At 35.8% G+C, this 22,429-nt stretch overlaps 1 protein-coding gene across 6 annotated transcripts in view; it reads right to left on the reverse strand.

The window, feature by feature from the left end:
• The window catches only part of LAMA2 (laminin subunit alpha 2), a 1,406,020-nt gene that overhangs the window by 661,912 nt on the left and 721,679 nt on the right, over positions 1-22,429 (reverse strand). For 3 of the 6 annotated variants that reach the window (XM_053710699.1, XM_053710697.1, XM_053710695.1), the window contains exons 16-17: positions 8,506-8,559; positions 8,229-8,342 (exon numbers count right to left, since the gene is read on the reverse strand). In XM_053710699.1, coding sequence (XP_053566674.1) covers positions 8,229-8,342; positions 8,506-8,559 — 168 coding nt within the window. The remainder of the gene's footprint in view (positions 1-8,228; positions 8,343-8,505; positions 8,560-22,429) is intronic. The other 3 variants (XM_053710700.1, XM_053710701.1, XM_053710696.1) reach the window with 1 other exon arrangement.

Below are 22,429 nucleotides of genomic sequence, written 5' to 3' on the forward strand. Positions count from 1 at the left end.
AGGCTTTTATACCAAATCTCTTTTTTAAACCCTTTTAAAGCCTTTCTGTCAATAATAAAAGTATATATTTTTTTATTAAAAAGTTTATAAACGAGTGTAATACTTTATTTTAATATGTATTTGATATGTTTTGTGATTTTCTTTAACCCTTACACTTTACTTCAGGTCTTGAGTTGCTCTAAATATTCTATTTAGCATCATTCATTGTAAGTATAGGTTGCACTATGGTGGAGTTGGCCTCCCTAAACTTTCTCTGGTACATTGGATTTTCCATGGTCTTCTAATATCAAGTTGCGCACTAATGTTAGCACAGTCCAGCAATATTGTTTTTCAAGTAACTTGCTATCGTTAGCACACCACTTGCAATCTGGCACATATTGAATTATTTGAACATGCAATAACATGATAGTCTGAGACAAGGGAATTTTGCCAACATTTATTAGATAATAATGAGAGTAAAATTAAAATATACAATGAAAGTAGAAAGAGTTGTTTTGCTACCCATAAATAAAAAAATTGTTAAAAATAAAATCAAGGTGTTTATTGTCCATTAACATAGATGTGTGTTGGACTCTGAAACATGAAAGGAATAAATTTTTTTAGTAAATACAATCAAATTGTTAGTGTTTTTTTAACTTTAGTAAATTTTAAAATACCCTCTTACATGCAACAAAGAAAAAAATAAGTTAAAGGTATATTAAACACTAAGGGCCCGATTACAAGCGCGGCGCTAATGATAGTATTGGACACGATAAGTAATACCATTAGAACAACTTGAAATTACAAGTCCATGGTAAATCACATTTACCAGAGAAGGGTAAGCTCTAGCACAACCTAAACTTTCAATGGATAGTGCGACTGCACTAAATAGTGCTCATATGACAAGTTGAAAGCGTAAGGTTTAAAATTTTTTAACAAAACATATAAAAAACGAATGAAAATAAAGTATTACACTCATATATACACTTTTATTAAAAAATATAATTTCAATATTAATAAAAAGGTAATACAAGGGATAAAAACATGTATGGTATATGGCAAATTGTTTGACAGGAAAGGGCTCCAATGTATGTGTGTGTGTAAATATATAAATATGTATATATGTATACATGTCTATATATGTGTATGTGTATGTGCATTCATGTCTCTTTATGTGTGTATGTGTCTATACATATGTATTTAAGTGTAAATATGTATGCGCACACATGCAAGCATATATACATATACACTAGGGATGGGCAAATGTGTTTATATTCAAATTCAAAAGTTAGAACGAATGTTATTGTAGAAATTCGATTTACATAGTAGAATGTTGATAAGAATGAATATTTTTAAAAATTCTATTATCGAATGTTATTTACAGTTTTCGAATGTCACATTCAAATTTGAATGTGACATTCGAATTTGAATGTCACATTCGAATGTCACATTCAAATTCGAATATTACATTTATAAAACACAATTGTAGAACAGAAATACTATTTTGAATTCTAATGTCACATTCAAATTCAAATGTAACATTCAAATTCGAATATTACATTTATAAAACACAGTATTAGACTAGAAATACTATTTCGAATTCAAATGTCATATTCTAATTCGAATGTTACATTCAAATTTGATCATTACATTAAATTTATAAAACACAGTATTAGATTAGAAATACTATTTTGAATTTGGATGTCACATTCGAATTTGAATATTACATTTATAAAACACAGTATTAGACTAGAAATACTATTTCGAATTTGAATGTTACATTCAAATTTTAATGTAGCATTCAAAGTCGAATATTACATTTATTAAACACAGTTGTAAACTAGAAATACTATTTTGAATTCGAATGTGACATTCAAATTTTCAAATGTCACATTCAAATATTACATTTAAAAAACACAGTATTAGACTAGAAATACTATTTTGAATATTACATTTAAAAAACACAGTATTAGACTAGAAATACTATTTCGAATTCGAATGTGACATTTAAATTATGAATGTCACATTCAAATTCGAAGATTACATTTAAAAAACATAGTATTAGACTAGAAATACTATTTTGAATTTTCGAATAAATATTACATTTATTAAACACAGTTGTAGACTAGAAATACTATTTTGAGTTTGAATCTTACATTCAAATTCAAATGTCACATTCAAATTTGAATACAGTATTACATTTCAAAATTGAATGAATACATAGCTAAAGATTCTATTATTCAAACAAATATTTTCTAATTTTATTGAAAAATTTGAAAGCGAAAATTCAAAAATAGAATGTTAGAATGTTATATAAATATTCGAAATTCGATTAGAATGAATGTATCAAAATTCGTTTTAAATTTCGAATTTTTAGAAGCAGCCGCCCATCCCTAATATACACCCACACTATATTGTGATAGCTAAAGTTAGTGTACCTGAGTCTTTTGCTCACACCCTAACATTTTCCTTTCAACTTGTAATATGCGCTCTAATCTGCCACACTTTTTTTTTAACTTTGTGCTGGGGGAAAAAATAGCGGCCACCCGTAATGTGGCCCTAAATACAATTTATGAGCATAGTATTAAGCTTATTCCTTGGGCGCCGCCATGTTGGAATTAGTCACTACATTCCAGTGCATTCATGTTTGTACATTTGCAGCAGTTGCTTACAATGTAACCTAGGTTTCATAATGGCAGCACCCATGATTAGAGATTAAATGTATTTAGTGTCCCTTTAATGCCCCTTTACTGATTATAGGCAATGAAAGTCCAAATAATTTTGTGAATTTCTTTTGAATAGAAAATGATGAGAGAAAAAAGAACCAATTAAATGTGTAGCAGCCTAGGTGCTCTTTCCTCTCTAATAAAGGAAGACGACTGCCATGTTTTAATGTAAGGTATTAGTACAAAATTATTCCTGCAAGGCAGACCTATGGATCAAATACCTTTTCAAGTTATAAGCAGATGCACATTGTAAATTAGTTTTATGAAAAGTGTATGCAGGTGTGGTGAATCTTGGCTTTTATTATCATTCAAAAACATATTCCATCACATTTTCAAATGATGGGAAAGATAATGGAGGTTTCACATCATAAAATGATAAGCTCAAAAATTATGCAGGATTGAAAAACACTGACTATAAAAAGAAGTCTAAAAATTTAATACATTTCATCAAAAGAAATATTTTTGATATTCCCATTCCCCTTTATTAGTAGTGATGTGTCTTGTGTTATCTGATGATTAAGGTACACTATGGGCTCCATGTACTAAGCCGTCATTTCATCCGTCATTGTAGACGCGGATAAACTCGCCGTTACTCGCCGCGGGCGAAATGGTGTCCGCTGTCGCTATGTACTAGTAATCCCCCAATAAATAGACAAGTCTAGCCCACCGCGAGCAGTGGCGGATTATTGATAAATTTGACGCCTCACTCGCCACGACTAAGCTGATGTACTTAACTTTCAGTTGAATTGTCTGGCCAATTATTAACACGTGACATGCAAGGTGTCACGAACATCATAGTAGTCGCGGGAATAGAATTTTGCTCCTATAAAAGTTCAACTTATCTAAACAACTTTATTATTGTTCAAAATTTTTGAAGAGTGATTACAGAGCGTTATTTTTGTAATATTTATTTACAATTTGGATATGGCTTCATCTGGATCTGATAATATATAAATATTAATATAAAAATAATTATAAAGATTGACAACTATACAATACAAATTTAAAATATAGATTACTCTTTAATTACAGTCGACAAATTGGGCGCAATTTATGTACATGGAAATGAGAGACAAATTAGATGCCAGTTATGCTGTAAGTACAATGCTGATATTACTGCCTTTTATATATGTCTAGACTGGCGTCTAGATTGACTTTCCTATTGTTTTGTACCTTGCCCGCCACCTAAAAGGTGGCGAGGCAAAAATAACGAGGTGGGAGAGGAAATTGTAGCGAGCGGACAAATAGATTTTTTAGTACATTCGTTTTTGGCGAGTTGGTGGTCAAATGTGTCTAATTACAGTGAAAAATGGAGAGGTAGCGAGGTTTGGCGGATAAGTACGCACGCAATTTTAAAGATGCGAGTTTGAACATAGTTAACGACTTTGTACATATCAGTTTGCGAGTTTTGACGTGAGATTTGTTGCGGGTAGCTCGCTGACTGCTTAGTACATGGAGCCCTATGCCTTCTCAATGTTTCATAGTGTTTTAATAACTCAGCTACTTTTATCAAATCCTATGTAGTCATGCCATGTAAAGATAATTATGTAAATGTGTAATTATCTTTTATTTGGGCAACATATCTACCGTAATGTATAAACATGCATTCAGCATTTGCAGAGAAAATACATATTAAATCCTAAAATAAGAATTTTTGTATGTGACCTTATACACGTGAATTTTAGCTGTCTTCAGTAGATTGATATGCTGAGATAATGATATAGATTTATGCTCTCATCAAATTCACTATTTGAGTAACAATTGCAAAAAAAGGAACAGTAAGGGGATTGATTCATGTATTTCAGAGCAGAAGTCATCAGAAAAAAACTCAAAAAGGTCAGTTAAGGAGAGTAGGCCTTGGTGACTGATTTTAAAGAAGATGAGCGATAGGTGACAGCCAATACTTCAGAGAGCATCCAAACCTAAGATGTGTTATGGGGGTTTAAAACCATGAAATGAAAATTCTTCACGTAAGAATGAGAGACACTGATGTATGGTTATTATTATTATTGTTATTATTATAATTATTATTAATGTGTAGTCAAGATAGGTGGGTGTTACAATAGTAAAGATGCAGAATGTATTCATTGCAAATTGATTTAAGAAAATATATTGATTAGGTAGTCAATTAGTAAGTAGGGAATAGTCAAGAAAATTTAGGCGTTATAAGTGCAAAGAAACAAAGATATTTATATTTAGAGGGGAAGCTACAAAAAACTAAAAATAACGTTTACTAAGATGACAGCATTATACTATTATTACAGATTCCACAATTTGTCTGGAATTGATATTGCCATGTTAATAATATATTGATGCATCTCTTGCATCCTAGACATTAACTTTACGTTTTAAACTCTATCTTTAACACTAACTGTAATCCTATCACTAACCTTAACTCTAACCTTATTATAACCTAAAGCTTAACTTTATTTTTAACTCTAGCCATAACTCCATCTATAGCTTTAAATCTAACCAGAGCCGTAACACTTAATCTAACCATACTTACTACAATGTTGCCCTTCACCTATCATCAAGATAGTAGGATGGTAACATTCTCACAGAAAGATGCTATGTATGGCAAGATCTTGAAACAGACTAAATGATCTCCCACCTTATTCAAGCCACAATATTATTTTATAAATGATACTGCAATTGTGAAAATGTAGACAAATAACCATGCAACAGACTGTGCAGTACCAAATAAGGGTATGTCAGCTATGTTACAAGCCAAGGCAATTGAACATTTACAGAATAAATGGTATAGACCACACATTCAAAAGAGGTATAGATCCCAAAGAGAATGACTTGTTCATTACTTTAGTGAGTATACTTTAAGACCAGTAAGAATGTGGAGGGTAAAATAGGCAACTAGAAAATAAGTAAGTTGTTTAAAGGTCAGTGGAAGCAGTGCTTCAAATGAGGCAAAGGGTTTGGTTATAGAAGTAAAACAAAAAAATGGGATGAAGTAACAGGTCATACAAACAATGATAGTTTTAGGTGTGTAGACACTTTTTCCTTTTTAATAAGGCATAATGAAGCAGATGACTTTTAGGCCCCCATTTCAATTCATGAGTTTGCTGCGTAAAAACACGGTAAGCACCTCAAGTGATTATTATCTTCTTTTTTTGCCATTCCAATCCATTTAAAGAGCCACCATTTTATTTAGTTTATTTATAACATATTAATTATATTAAACATGTGAGTAGCTATAGGAAACAAGTGTTTTTAAAATAAGGGAACAATATGTGGTCAAAATGTAAAAAATGATGACTACTTAACCAAATACTGATGATTTCAGTTTTTTCACATGTATGCATATGTTTATATAAGTAACATTTTTTAAATGCCCAAACACTTAACTTGTATAATTAATGAACATTATGACAGTCATATCTTAGTTGTCAAAATGTATATGTGTTATTTGACCAATATGCTTATTTTTTAATAAAACCATTAAATATTTGTGTTTATTAATATGAGAAATTGAAAACCACGGCAACAACCATTAAAAAAAAAACAAAATGTCTTTTCAAGGTTTATGAATCAGAAAAGTACAAAAAAATCAAGTGAAAAGTTGACTGAAAAGTGTTTTCTATTGCATTGGAATAGTCAAGATAATACCAAAGTTAAAAAAAGTGCAAAACCTGCTGGAAGACGTTAAAATATCCAAGATTTCTAATAGCTTTTAAATGGACTTGGATGTCCATGAACTTGAAACCCCATGAACAGCAATACACTTCTTGAAGCTTGAAATAGAATCTTGTACAACTGGGAAACATATTTGACCCTTTTATTCCTAAATAAAAATCCCCTGACACACAGGACTCCATTTATGAAGCTGAGGTTAAAGCTTTGGAGTCTGAGTGTTTTAGGCTTGCTCAAGCAGGCCTGAAACACTAGTTAAGTAGCTGCAGTCTTAAGACCACTGTTACTTAACCCACTAGATCATCCTAGTTGGAGTGTATTGAGATGATTGACAAGCCCTGCTCTCCAAAGCCTTGTCCATCTGCAGTTTGATAAATGTAGTTCATAGTCTTTTTCCAGCTGCTCTTCATTGTAGTGTCCTTGGGGAGCATATCAGTTTGCTTTTGACTTTCCATTTAATAATAATAATAATAATAATAATAATAATAATAACAATAATAATAATAATAACAATAATTAAAGCAGTTTACTCCCTTTCTTTTTTGTATTTCATTGAAATCTTAAGGGGATTAAGAAGTTGAAATTAAATTTTTATAATTCAAATAGAGCAAGCAATGTTAACATTTTCAAAATGTGAATTTGATAATAGAAGAAAATTGGAAAAATGTTTTCCTACATATTACATGCTCTATTTGAATCAAGAAAATTCAAATTTGACTTCTACGTCCCTTTAAATCTGCATGTTTATTTTTTTTTTCTTTGCCAATTTAATATCTTCACATGGTTTTAAGGTTTGTATTGTTATTTTCTTTATCAGCTCATTCTCAACTACAGATAATTTCTAGCACAGGATAATTAGTATTGTAAAATGTGCAAATTATTGATTGAATAAAGAAAAACACCATGAATTCTATTTATTTATATATTAAAACCCCCCCACTAAAACAATGAAAATGAGTATTGTGAAATCAACAAAATTATCTTTGATCTCTTTTTAGTGATTTTTTCTCTTTTAGAACAAAACAATCCAGAAACATGAATACAAATGCTAGATAAAGCACATGCAGGGAAGATAAAATACAAAATAGTAATCATTTGGCAGTAGTTCAATTTGTGCTTTTGAGAAAGTAATAAAAAGAGAAGTTTAAAAAAAAGAAAAGCTTTATATCTTGTGAGAGTGTAAAAGTACAATCATCTTAAAAGAATTGGCCATCTATACAATCAAGAAAAGTCATACAATTAAAGCTTCATTTATTAAAGCAGTGAAAAATTGTATTTTTCTTTAATATGTTACATTGTGGAATAATTGTAAAGAGTTAATTACAGATCATTCATTCTTAGAATAAGGTCACATAGTATAATAAGTGAAAATATAATTTCTGTTGATTTCAAACAACACTTGTTCATTGCAAGCCATAAACAGGCATGGATGCCATTTATTCTGAATCTGTAACATTAAGCCAGAATTTACAATGTCACTTATAATAAAAATCGAGTATAATCAGCAGGCATCAGGTTATTTGGAAAAAATGATAGGTAGTATACAGGGCAGGTTTCATACAAAATTCCAACATCAATCTGTTCCTGCAGTGCTGATTTTACTTCAATACCTCAGGCTAATGTCAGTAAGCACTTATTTTCTGTTTGCTCACAGAAAATAATCAGTTCTCTTTTCAAAGTGCTTCATTTTATTTCAGAACAAGTTTAATAATTCCTGAACAAAAACTTCTGAAACTCAAGGCAATTCATATTCAAAGATGATGACCAAAAAAACATATTTTTATATTGAATGGCAAAGAGAAAATATTTATATGAACATTATATTGTTGTGCAGTTATATTACAAGATTCTATGATGTGAAATAAGCAATTTACTTACAAGACAGTGCCCAGTGATATCGTTGCATGAGTCGGCGTGACCAAAACAACGGCATGGCTCACAGATTCCACCGTAGAGTGTGCCATTAACCCGTCGATGCCCTCGTAAACAGGACTGCAGAAAAAGAGATTTAAGAACATTAAACTGCTTACTTACAAAAGCCATTGTGCTAAGCCTAAAGATACAAATAGTTAAATTAGCAAACAAAATATATAGTAATTAAATGCACCCAACTTCTCTTTCCAAAACCAACATGCAAGATTTGCTTTCAACTGACCTTAAGGTTACTTGCAGGTAGAAGAGTAAAATGAGTATAATAATGATCTTTTTGCTATAAAGAGAAAAATACAAGGAAAAGTTAAAGAGGAGAGATAAAGTTGAACACAACAGGAAGAAAAAGAAGCCCCTTGAAATAAAGTAAAGAGGACAGACACAAACAGTGAATAGTAATAGTCAAACTACTGCCACATAAATGTTAGTTTAATTGTTCATGTAGCACACGTGACTTTGTTTGATGACTATATTCTGCATATGCCAAAAAAAGGTCGTTATTACAAATAAGCAAGGAAAATACTTTGGGACGATTTAACAAGGGCCGTATGGCCCCTAATCGCCCTGTTTCTGCACGAGCCTTCAGGCTTGCCAGAAACAGGAGTTAAGAAGCAGTGGTCTTAAGATTGCTGCCTCTTAACACATACGCCTCCTCTGAGGCTATGGTCTGCAATCCGCCCGATCGTGTACGATCGGGTTGATTGACACCCCCTGCTAGCGGCTGATTGACTGCGACTCTACATTACATTAATCTAATTCATAATGTATCATAATGTATTGGTTTATCAAACTTTTTCAGAACAATATTTAGTTACACATTTCATTCTAACAAAGCAATTAATAGAAACATAAAGTAGCAATAAAAAATAGTCTTCTAGGTACAGTATTTAATTATTGCACTATTGCTTACAGATATCTATGTACTTATTCCCACAAGAGCATTTAAACAAATAGATAAAACCAGTTACTGGTTTGGAGTTGAACATGGAAGCGTATGTATGTAGCTAGAGATCACTGTCCGTTTGCATTTCTGGATCAATACTGCATTGCTGCTCCTGAGCTGACTTAAAGGGACATGAGACACAAAACTAAACTCTCATGCCCTTTTAAGAGAATTTACTTCTAGTATCAAATTTACTTTGTTCTTTTGGAGTCCTGTGCTGAAAAATGTTTCTAGTAGGTAGGTCCAAGAGCAGCATTGCCCTACTGGGAACTAGATGGTGATTGGTGGTTACACACCTATTCCTCTTGTCATTAGCTCCCCTTATGTATTTAGATAGGTCCCAGTGGTGCATTGCTGCTCTGCTCATGACTTTACCTTTTTGTTTAACCCCTTTCCATGGGATAAACATATCGTTATATATAAGTAACAGTGCAATGTGCAGTAAGAAAGTGCTCTAACACATTAGGGCATTTTTTAATGGACATTTTTGTCCTGTTAGTGTAGAGGATGGCACATAGTTGCCATCTCCATAATGCCTTTAGATTACTATATACCATCCTCCGCTGAGCTGTGCTTTTGGATCCGATCCAGGCCTCCTCTACATTCAAATTGTGCATGACTAGGAGGTAAAAAGTTTAAGCATTTAAAGTGAAGGTCAATTTTGATGAATTAGTACCCAGTTTTTAATAATCCTATTAAAAACAAGGGCATTTTAATTCTTAAAAATTAAAATTTTACTAGTTTTCTTCAAAAACTTACCTTTCAATCCTGACAGCCGCTTCAGCGATTCCCCAGGCCGTTGGAAGCCTCTTCATACGTCAGAAATGACAAATCCAGCTTCCTCCAATCACAGCTCCCCCCCCCTGGGGGAATCATGGCCTGAGGCAACGCCGTGATTGGAGGAAGACGGATTCGTCATTTTGGACCCACAAAGAGGGCTTGCGACGGGCGGAGGAAGCGCTGCAGCAGCTGTCAAGATTAAAAGGTACATTTTTTTAAGAAAACAAATGAAATGTCAATTTTGGTTAATTAAAGTGCCCTTTTTTTTAATAGGATTATTAAAAACCAGGCAATAATTTATCGAAATTGACCTTAACTTTTTTTTTGCAGGCTAGAGGTCTCTAAGCACTTATAACAGGTTACCAAAAAAGGCTCAGATAACCCAAAAACCCATTATTTCAAAGCCCAAATGCCACTCTTTGAAATAAAGTCCCTATATATGTTTGAATAATGTAAAGAAAACATATATGGAGGCTCATGAAAGCCCATATGTGCTGATCAAAGTTATATTACAATACCAAAGGTTCATATTTATACCAGCATAAGCTCTTCTTTGAAATGTAGAGGGCACTATAGCCAGGTGATCACTGAGGTGACATCATTTCCCTAGCTATATGTATAATGATATAGGTGTACATAGTCAGCCCCTACACTAACATCAAATGAGCAAAACGCTGGATTAGTATAGGACCCCATGACTGTAGGATGCAGCAAACATGCTTATTTAACTTTTCATTGTATGTATGAAATGCATTGTACTGAAATGTAAAGAAAAAAAAATAAGATTCTTTTTTAATTTTGATTTTTAAGCACTTATTTCTATAGAAAAACCTTCCCTTTCTACTGGCTGTTTACGTGAACTTAATTGCTATTCTGAATATTTATTTTTTAAAGTGAGCTGGTCATTTTCTGCTTATTGACAATATTGACTGCTAAGTATGCTTTAGTAGTAGAAAACTCAGAATTTTGTTGTCATCAGCTAGTTCCATTGTGGTGTAAAAAGACAATAGTAGTGCATTTTTTATGCAGGAGCCTCTCTTCTGGTCTGTATAATGCATCATATATTTTTCCTCCCCACTTCATCAAGTGTGTGACATCATGTTGCTGTTCTCTTGTAAGAGAAGTCAGTGCTGTGTACAGAGCCCTCAGTAGCAGTCCTGCGCTATTTCACCCAAGACATAGGTGAGGTCTACTGACCGGACAGTAATTGTTAAGAATCTTAGGCCTAGATTTGGAGTTTGGCGTTAGCAGTGAAAACCAGCATTAGAGGCTCCTAACGCTGGTTTTAGGCTACCTCCGGTATTTGGAGTCACTCAAAATAGGGTCTAACGCTCACTTTTCAGCCGCGACTTTTCCATACCGCATATCCCCTTACGTCAATTGCGTATCCTATCTTTTCAATGGGATCTTTCTAACTCCGGTATTTAGAGTCATGTCTGAAGTGAGCGTTAGACATCTAACGACAAAACTCCAGCCGCAGGAAAAAAGTCAGTAGTTAAGAGCTTTCTGGGCTAACGCCGGTTTATAAAGCTCTTAACTACTGTGCTCTAAAGTACACTAACACCCATAAACTACCTATGTACCCCTAAACCGAGGTCCCCCCACATTGCCGCCACTCGATTACATTTTTTTAACCCCTAATCTGCCGACCGCCACCTACGTTATACTTATGTACCCCTAATCTGCTGCCCCTAACACCGCCGACCCCTGTATTATATTTATTAACCCCTAATCTGCCCCCCACAACGTCGCCTCCACCTGCCTACACTTATTAACCCCTAATCTGCCGAGCGGACCGCACCGCTACTATTATAAAGTTATTAACCCCTAATCCGCCTCACTAACCCTATAATAAATAGTATTAACCCCTAATCTGCCCTCCCTAACATCGCCAACACCTAACTTCAATTATTAACCCCTAATCTGCTGACCGGAGCTCACCGCTATTCTAATAAATGTATTAACCCCTAAAGCTAAGTCTAACCCTAACACTAACACCCCCCTAAATTAAATATAATTTTAATCTAACGAAATTAATTAACTCTTATTAAATAAATTATTCCTATTTAAAGCTAAATACTTACCTGTAAAATAAACCCTAATATAGCTACAATATAACGAATAATTACATTGTAGCTATTTTAGGATTAATATTTATTTTACAGGCAACTTTGTAATTATTTTAACCAGGTACAATAGCTATTTAGTAGTTAAGAACTATTTAATAGCTAAAATAGTTAAAATAATTACAAATGTACCTGTAAAATAAATCCTAACCTAAGTTACAATTAAACCTACCACTACACTATCAATAAATTAATTAAATAAAATACCTATAATTATCTACAATTAAACCTACCACTACACTATCAATAAATTAATTAAATAAAATACCTACAATTATCTACAATTAAACCTAACACTACACTATCAATAAATAAATTAAAAACAATACCTACAAATAACTACAATGAAATAAACTATCTAAAGTACAAAAAATAAAAAAATATTTACAAACGTAAGAAAAATATTACAACAATTTTAAACTAATTACACCTACTCTAAGCCCCCTAATAAAATAACAAAGACCCCCAAAATAACAAAATGCCCTACCCTATTCTAAATTAAAAAAGTTCAAAGCTCTTTTACCTTACCAGCCCTGAACAGGGCCCTTTGCGGGGCATGCCCCAAGAAGTTCAGCTCTTTTGCCTGTAAAAAAAAAACATACAATACCCCCCCCCCAACATTACAACCCACCACCCACATACCCCTAATCTAACCCAAACCCCCCTTAAATAAACCTAACACTAAGCCCCTGAAGATCTTCCTACCTTGTCTTCACCCTACCAGGTTCACTGATCCGTCCTGAAGAGCTCCTCCGATGTCCTGATCCAAGCCCAAGCGGGGGTCTGAAGAGGTCCATGATCCGGCTGAAGTCTTCATCCAAGCGGGAGCTGAAGAGGTCCATGATCCGGATGAAGTCTTCATCCAAGCGGGAGCTGAAGAGGTCCATGATCCGGATGAAGTCTTCTATCAACGGCATCTTCAATCTTCTTTCTTCCGGATCCATCTTGCAGACCTCCGACGCGGAACATCCTCTGCTCCCGACGCCTACTAGCCGAATGACGGTTCCTTTAAGGGACGTCATCCAAGATGGCGTCCCTCGAATTCCGATTGGCTGATAGGATTCTATCAGCCAATCGGAATTAAGGTAGGAATATTCTGATTGGCTGATGGAATCAGCCAACCAGAATCAAGATCAATCCGATTGGCTGATCCAATCAGCCAATCAGATTGAGCTCGCATTCTATTGGCTGATCGGAACAGCCAATAGAATGCAAGCTCAATCTGATTGGCTGATCGAATCAGCTAATCGGATTGAACTTGATTCTGATTGGCTGATTCCATTAGCCAATCAGAATATTCCTACCTTAATTCCGATTGGCTGATAGAATCCTATCAGCCAATCGGAATTCGAGGGACGCCATCTTGGATGATGTCGCTTAAAGGAACCGTCATTCGGCTAGTAGGCGTCGGGAGAAGAGGATGTTCCGCGTCGGAGGTCTGCAAGATGGATCCGGAAGAAAGAAGATTGAAGATGCCGTTGATAGAAGACTTCATCCGGATCATGGACCTCTTCAGCTCCCGCTTGGATGAAGACTTCATCCGGATCATGGACCTCTTCAGCCCCCCGCTTGGGCTTGGATCAGGACATCGGAGGAGCTCTTCAGGACGGATCAGTGAACCTGGTAGGGTGAAGACAAGGTAGGAAGATCTTCAGGGGCTTAGTGTTAGGTTTATTTAAGGGGGGTTTGGGTTAGATTAGGGGTATGTGGGTGGTGGGTTGTAATGTTGGGGGGGGGTATTGTATGTTTTTTTTTACAGGCAAAAGAGCTGAATTTCTTGGGGCATGCCCCGCAAAGGGCCCTGTTCAGGGCTGGTAAGGGAAAAGAGCTTTGAAATGTAGTAATTTAGAATAGGGTAGGGCATTTTGTTATTTTGGGGGTCTTTGTTATTTTATTAGGGGGCTTAGAGTAGGTGTAATTAGTTTAAAATTGTTGTAATATTTTTCTTATGTTTGTAAATATTTTTTTATTTTTTGTAACTTAGTTCTTTTTTATTTTTTGTACTTTAGTTAGTTTATTTCATTGTAGTTATTTGTAGGAATTGTATTTAATTTATGTATTGATAGTGTAGTGTTAGGTTTAATTGTAGGTAATTGTAGGTATTTTATTTAATTAATTTAATGATAGTATAGTGTTAGATTTAATTATAACTTAGGTTAGGATTTATTTTACAGGTAATTTTGTTATTATTTTAACTAGGTAACTATTAAATAGTTCTTAACTATTTAATAGCTATTGTACCTGGTTAAAATAATTACAAAGTTGCCTGTAAAATAAATATTAATCCTAAAATAGCTACAATGTAATTATAATTTATATTGTAGCTATATTAGGATTTATTTTACAGGTAAGTATAGCTTTAAATAGGAATAATTTATTTAATAAGAGTTAATTAATTTCGTTAGATTAAAATTATATTTAATTTAGGGGGGTGTTAGTGTTAGGGTTAGACTTAGCTTTAGGGGTTAATACACTTATTATAGTAGCGGTGAGCTCCGGTCGGCAGATTAGGGGTTAATGTTTGAAGTTAGGTGTCGGCGATGTTAGGGAGGGCAGATTAGGGGTTAATACTATTTATTATAGGGTTAGTGATGCGGATTAGGGGTTAATAACTTTATTATAGTAGCGCTCAGGTCCTGTCATGATTCCACCTTTACTCATTGCTGTCCACCTTAACAATTGCTCTATATAAGTCTATCACAGACACCTGGTCAATGCTTGATTATTGTTGTGTGAATCAGATGAACTTCCTGCATTCAGCTACTTTTCCTCATCAAGCCTAATCCTTGCTTTGTGCAGTCACCATATCTGACTATATTTTGTGCATTCATATCCTATTCAATCCGGAATCTTCTCAGTAAATCTGAAACAGGTAACTACCTTGCCGTTTCCCATAGCTGACTCTGCTGAAGTCATCACTCTCAGACTGCCAGCTGAGTCACACACTTGTCTGTGGTACCTCTGAGCCCAGTAGGCTCCCAAACCATCCGGCACCTTGTTGTGTCTGTCCTGCTGTGTGGCCACAGCACACGCCATCTACGGAGTTCCTGTCACTCTGCCAAAAGCCGACTCTGTTCACAAGTCAGCGCCGCTGAGACGCGGAACACACGCTTCCCTGCAGAAATCCTGTCTGCTCTGCAAACTCCGGTCAGGTATTTTTTCACTCTATTCCAGAACTGTGATGTTTGGTATTTGTGCCTCCTTTGTTTAACCAAAACAACGAACTACCTTTCTGCATTACTCCATTTAACCCTCAGAGTGTTTATACATTATACCAAGTATTCCAGCATATACACTTTTGTGTTTTGATTCTCAAATATAGTAAATAAGTTTTTAAGCGCATGTCAGCTTAAATCATCTTCATTTCAATTACTAATAGCAAATTCTGCTTAATCCTTAATCTGATCATTACAGAATAATCAAGCCTAAAAAAAGTGCTAGGATTCACACTGAATTATGGATCCTGCAGCCATGGCAAATGAAATCTCTAGTTTAAACCAGAAGGTAGAAATTTTGGCTCAGGGTTTAACTGAGTTAAAAAATGAAAATAATACATTGAAGCGTATCTTAAATGACTTTGTTACACAAAAGGCTACTGAACACCCTGAACCAAAAATTAACCCTCCAAGTGTCTTTTCGGGTGTTCGCACTCGTTTTTGCGAATTTCGCAACGCCTGTTTACTTATGTTTTCTATGAAACCTAAAACATATTTTTCTGACAGAGTAAAGGTATGTACTGTGATATCCTATTTAAGTGGTGAACCCAGGTTATGGGCTGATAAATTTTTTGAAGTTAATGATCCCATATTAGGGTCTTTGGAGGATTTCTTTAATGCAATGGCCTTACTGTATGAAGACCGCAACACCCAACTTACAGCAGAAAACAACCTGAGAACACTTAAACAAGGAAAACGACCAGTTGAAGACTACGTCGCGGAGTTTCAGCTATTGGCCACAGAGTCTCAATGGAATTCAGTCTCCTTACGTAACCAGTTTCGCCTGGGACTGTCCGAACATCTAAAGGATGAGCTCTCCAGAATTGAGTTTCCAGACACCCTTGAGTCACTTATAAAGATTTCCATATCTATGGATAGGAGATTCAGGGAACGCCGAGCTGAAAGGGTGCCATCAGAAAACTACCCAAAGAAGTACCACCTACCTCTAGTGGAGAAACCTGCATCTGGTTCTTTACCCATGGAAATTGGAAAAATAAAGGGACCATTGACTTATGAAGAAAAACAACGAAGAAAGAATTTGAATCTATGCATGTACTGTGGTAACAAGGACCATACTGTATCCACTTGCCCGATTCTACTGCGACAGAAGAGGGGTAAGATAATGATAGTTAACCCCCAAATAAACTCTAAATTGATATCACACTTAACCATTTCATTGTCTTTGCAGTGGGACCAACAACTTCTCCGGAATGAAGCCATGATTGATTCAGGGGCTTTCGGTATTTTCATGGATCAAAGTTATGTTATCAAAAATAAAATACCCTGTGTGTCAAAGCAATTTCCTGTGTATATAAAAGTTATTGATGGTACCACTCATTTAAAAGGTCCAATAACACATCACACTATTCCACTACTCACTACTACTGGTAATGGGCATACTGAATATATCACATTCGATATACTACCCAAATCCATACACCCTGTTATTTTAGGTTACCCTTGGTTACGTCAACATAACCCCAACATAGATTGGGCTACTAATACATTACAGTACACCTCTAAATACTGTAACTCTACTTGTTATCCTACACTTTTGTTGAATCACATACAACCTCAGATACCCTCAGATTACATTGAATTCTCAGATGTGTTTAACCTAAAAGAGGCAGAAAATTTACCGCCACATAGGCCATTCGATTGTCCTATAGACACTAAACCTAACACTACTATACCTTTCGGTAAAATATATCCTATGTCTAATAAAGAATTGCAATTCCTTAGAGAATATCTTGACGATAATTTAAGAAAAGGATTTATATCAACTTCCACTTCTCCAGCAGCTGCTGGAATGTTTTTTGTGACCAACAAGGATGGTACATTACGCCCAATCATCGATTATAGAGGTTTAAATGAAATTACAGTAAAAAACAGATACCCGCTTCCACTCATCCCCGAACTTCTTGAAAGATTAACTGACGCTCAAATCTTTACTAAACTTGATTTGAAAGGCGCATATAATCTCATTCAGATGAGAAAAGGGGATGAGTGGAAGACAGCATTCAAAACAAGATATGGCTTATTTCAGTATAATGTCATGCCATTCGGGTTAACAAATGCACCAGCGACATTTCAATTTTTCATTAATGAGATATTCAAAGATCTATTAGACTCTTGCGTAGTGATATATTTAGATGACATCTTGATTTATTCGAAATCCATGACTGAACACATTAAACACGTACATTGGGTATTAATGAGATTAAGAGAACATCATCTTTATGCAAAATTAGAGAAGTGTCAATTCCATGTAAAGACAATCAAATTTCTGGGTTATATCATCTCCCCAAATGGAATAGAAATGGACCCTGACAAAGTGAAGGTTGTTCTCGAATGGCCCGTCCCTACCAGTTTAAAGTCTCTGCAGAAGTTCCTTGGATTTTCCAACTTTTACAGAAGATTCATTCAGGCATATTCATCCCTTGCTCAACCCTTGACTAAATTAACAGGAAAAAATAAATTTCATTGGACGAAAGAAGCAAATTATGCTTTTGAGCATCTGAAAAGACGTTTCACTAAAGCGCCAATTTTACAGCTACCCGATCCTGAAGCAAATTATACCTTAGAAGTGGATGCCTCAAACATTGGGGTTGGGGCCATTTTATCCCAACAACGCACGGAATCACAGGAAAGACACCCTGTTGCCTTTTATTCAAGACTTTTAACACCTGCAGAAAGGAATTATTCAGTAGGTGATCTTGAACTCCTGGCAATAAAGGTTGCCATGGAACACTGGAGACATATCCTAGAAGGCACATCCAAACCCTTCCTAGTTTTAACTGACCACAAAAACTTACAGTACCTTAAAAGAAACAAAACGTTATCCTCACGACAAGTCCGTTGGTCTCTTTTTCTCGATCGTTTCAATTATCTGATACACTACAGACCAGGATCAAGAAATACTCAAGCTGATTCTCTATCCAGAATTTTCCAAAATATTCCCGAAAAAGAAGAGGTGCAAAATATCATACCTCCGCATAAATTCTTAGCCTCTATTACTTCGTTTCATTCTGATCTATTAACAGCTCAACTTACTGATTCAACAATTCCTACATTATGTAAAAAAGAGTTGAAGACTGATTTGAGGCATTATGGCAAATGTCTTTATGTACCACCAACACTGAGAAAACAATTACTTCAACATTTTCATGACAATCCTTTATCAGGACATCCGGGAATATCTAAAACCCTAGAATTGTTGAACAGAGAATATTGGTGGCCCAAGAGGAAGCAAGATGTATATAACCATATCACAGATTGTCACGTTTGCTCCCGAAACAAAAGAGTAGCACATAAACCATTCGGTTTATTGAATCCGTTACCCATACCAGACGCACCTTGGCACATGATATCGAGGGATTTCATCGTAGAACTACCCCCCTCAAAAAATCATACCTGTATCCTAGTTGTTGTGGATCATCTTACTCGTATGGGACATTTCATTCCCCTTAAGAAGATACCTACTGCTACAACCACAGCAAACTACTTCATTTCTGAAATTGTGAAATTACATGGTCTACCTCTTTCTATAGTTACTGATAGGGGTACACAGTTCACCTCCAGATTCTGGAGGGAATTGTGCTGTTTGATGAAAATCTCACCCAGATTCACAACAGCTTTTCACCCACAATCTAATGGTTTAACAGAACGTTTAAACCAAACCTTGGAACAGTATCTCAGATGCTATATCTCACAAGTTCAAGATGATTGGATAGACTTGCTTCCAATGGCGGAATTCGCCTATAATAATTCTGTTAACACCTCCACTAAAATGTCACCTTTCTTTGCTTCTTATGGATACCATCCGAGAACAATACCCACAGTTAACATCACATCTACCTCTCCTTATGCTACGGAGTATTTCACCGAATTGAAGAAATCTATACCTCTTTTGAAAAAACATTTGGAAATTGCGAAAGAGACGCAAAAACGTTACTTTGACCAGAAGCATATGCTTCCTCCTCCATACAAACCTGGTGATAGAGTATGGTTGTCAAACAAAAACTTAAAACTAAAAGTGCCCTGTAAGAAATTGGCGAACCAGTTTCTTGGGCCTTTCCGTATAAAGAAAATTCTAAATGCTAACGCAGTAGTTCTTCAATTGCCGGGACATCTACGGATTCATCCATCATTTCATGTATCTCTCTTAAAACCTTATTTGGGTACTTCGGATTCTTTAACCGAGGAGGTTGATTCCAATACCTCTTTGTGTGTTGACCAATCTGAGTTTGAAGTGGAAAAGATCTTAGATTCCCGCAACCGTTGGAGACGGGTGGAATATTTAGTTCGATGGTTTGGATATGGTCCCGAAGATGACTCCTGGATACCTCTGCGTGACCTACACGCTCCTGATCTCCTGAATGAATTTCATCATCTTCATCCTATCCGTGAGGGACACTTTGAAGAGGGGGATCTGTCATGATTCCACCTTTACTCATTGCTGTCCACCTTAACAATTGCTCTATATAAGTCTATCACAGACACCTGTTCAATGCTTGATTATTGTTGTGTGAATCAGATGAACTTCCTGCATTCAGCTACTTTTCCTCATCAAGCCTAATCCTTGCTTTGTGCAGTCACCATATCTGACTATATTTTGTGCATTCATATCCTATTCAATCCGGAATCTACTCAGTAAATCTGAAACAGGTAACTACCTTGCCGTTTCCCATAGCTAACTCTGCTGACGTCATCACTCTCAGACTGCCAGCTGAGTCACACACTTGTCTGTGGTACCTCTGAGCCCAGCAGGCTCCCAAACCATCCGGCACCTTGTTGTGTCTGTCCTGCTGTGTGGCCACAGCACACGCCATCTACGGAGTTCCTGTCACTCTGCCAAAAGCCGACTCTGTTCACAAGTCAGCGCCGCTGAGACGCGGAACACACGCTTCCCTGCAGAAATCCTGTCTGCTCTGCAAACTCCGGTCAGGTATTTTTTCACTCTATTCCAGAACTGTGATGTTTGGTATTTGTGCCTCCTTTGTTTAACCAAAAAAACGAACTACCTTTCTGCATTACTCCATTTAACCCTCAGAGTGTTTATACATTATACCAAGTATTCCAGCATATATACTTTTGTGTTTTGATTCTCAAATATAGTAAATTAGTTTTTAAGCGCATGTCAGCTTAAATCCTCTTCATTTCAATTACTAATAGCAAATTCTGCTTAATCCTTTTGCTTCAGACATCTAAGCTATATGTTCTGAACATAGGATCAAGCTACAAACATACTTTTATAATTATTATAAATCTGATCATTACAGGTCCGCTCGGCAGATTAGGGGTTAATAAGTGTAGGCAGGTGGAGGCGACGTTGAGGGGGGCAGATTAGGGGTTAATAAATATAATATAGGGGTCGGCGGTGTTAGGGGCAGCAGATTAGTGGTACATAAGGATAATGTAAGTAGCGGCGGTTTACGGAGCAGCAGATTAGGGGTTAAAAATAATATGCAGGGGTCAGCGATAGTGGGGGCAACAGATTAGGGGTTAATAAGTGTAAGGTTAGGGGTGTTTAGACTCGGGGTACATGTTAGGGTGTTAGGTGCAGACGTAGGAAGTGTTTCCCCATAGCAAACAATGGGGCTGCGTTAGGAGCTGAACGCGGCTTTTTTGCAGGTGTTAGGTTTTTTTTCAGCTCAAACAGCCCCATTGTTTCCTATGGGGGAATCGTGCACGAGCACGTTTTTGAGGCTGGCCGCTTGCGTAAGCAACTCTGGTGTCGAGAGTTGAAGCTGCGTTAAAAATGCTCTACGCTCCTTTTTTGGAGCCTAACGCAGCCTTTTTGTGGACTCTCAATACCAGAGTTATTTTTATGGTGCGGCCAGAAAAAAGCCGGCATTAGCTACGCGGGTCGTTACCGACAAAACTCCAAATCTAGCCGCAAGTTATGTTCAGTAAATATTACAAAAGAGGCATCATATAGTATGTTTATCTTAAAATGCAATAATTTGTATAAAACTATGATTTTGTAAGGTTATTTAGCTATTGTAAATTATTTTAATGTGTTTATTGTGTAAACAAACACTAAAGGCATTAAATATCACAAATTACACTTGTTACTGATCTTAGAGTCTGTGTGATCACAGTGGATTAGATTTGTATAACGGTTTAATAATTTTATTTTACTGATCCAAAGGGCTACATTTAACATAATGTGGGTGGTACAGCCACGCCTCCTACAGCAGCACTTCCTGCTCTCACACAACCAATTGTGTGCGATCTGGCTTGTCAACCATCTCTGTTGGATCTAACTAGGATAAATCATATGTTAAGGGACAGTCATTTCCAAAATGTTTATTGTTTAAAAAGATAGATAATCCAACATGGTTATGTTAAAGCGAATGTAAACTTTCAGCAATTAGTGGCCGTTTTTAAAAATACTATTAAAAACAGGGACAATTTCATTGATGAAAGTTTACATTGCACCGTATTTGTAGAAATACTTACCTTTTACTTCTCCAAAGCCGGATCGCCAATCCCCGCCTGCTTCTTCCTTCTATACTAACAAAGCAATGAACCGGCTTCCTCCAATCACAGCAGGGCATCACGAGATGGATGCTCTAGGCGGGAAGCCAAGATTGGAGGAAGCTGGTTTCATCATTTCTGTTATAAGAACAGAGGAACTGAGGCGGGGGATCAGGGATCCGGCTTTGGAGAAGTAAAAGGTAAGTATTTCTACAAATACGGTGCAATGTAAACATTCATCAATGAAAGTGCCAAAGAAAAGGACCCTATTAAGAAAATAGGGAAATAATGCTCTTTCTACACATAGAATAATGTTTGCACTTTAAAATGTAATTTTTATTAGTTGTGATTAAAAGGCATCACTAATAAAAATTGTATCTAGCGTGCCAGAGAAATAATTAAAAACCCAACTCTGTAATTGCGACTTATGTAAACTGTTTCAAAGTTGCTAATTATTGGTTGTCTATCACATATGAGGGTATAATGGAAGGGGAAAAGACTGAACTAGTAATGTTAGGTAGATAAAAGAGCCTCTGTTAAGGAACGATGTTCTGTATTGCCCTATGTTAGGGTAGATAAGCCACTTTTAACACCAGTTATACC

The sequence above is a fragment of the Bombina bombina genome, chromosome 4 (assembly GCF_027579735.1).
Source record: "Bombina bombina isolate aBomBom1 chromosome 4, aBomBom1.pri, whole genome shotgun sequence".
In the NCBI taxonomy this organism is placed as follows: domain Eukaryota; kingdom Metazoa; phylum Chordata; class Amphibia; order Anura; family Bombinatoridae; genus Bombina; species Bombina bombina.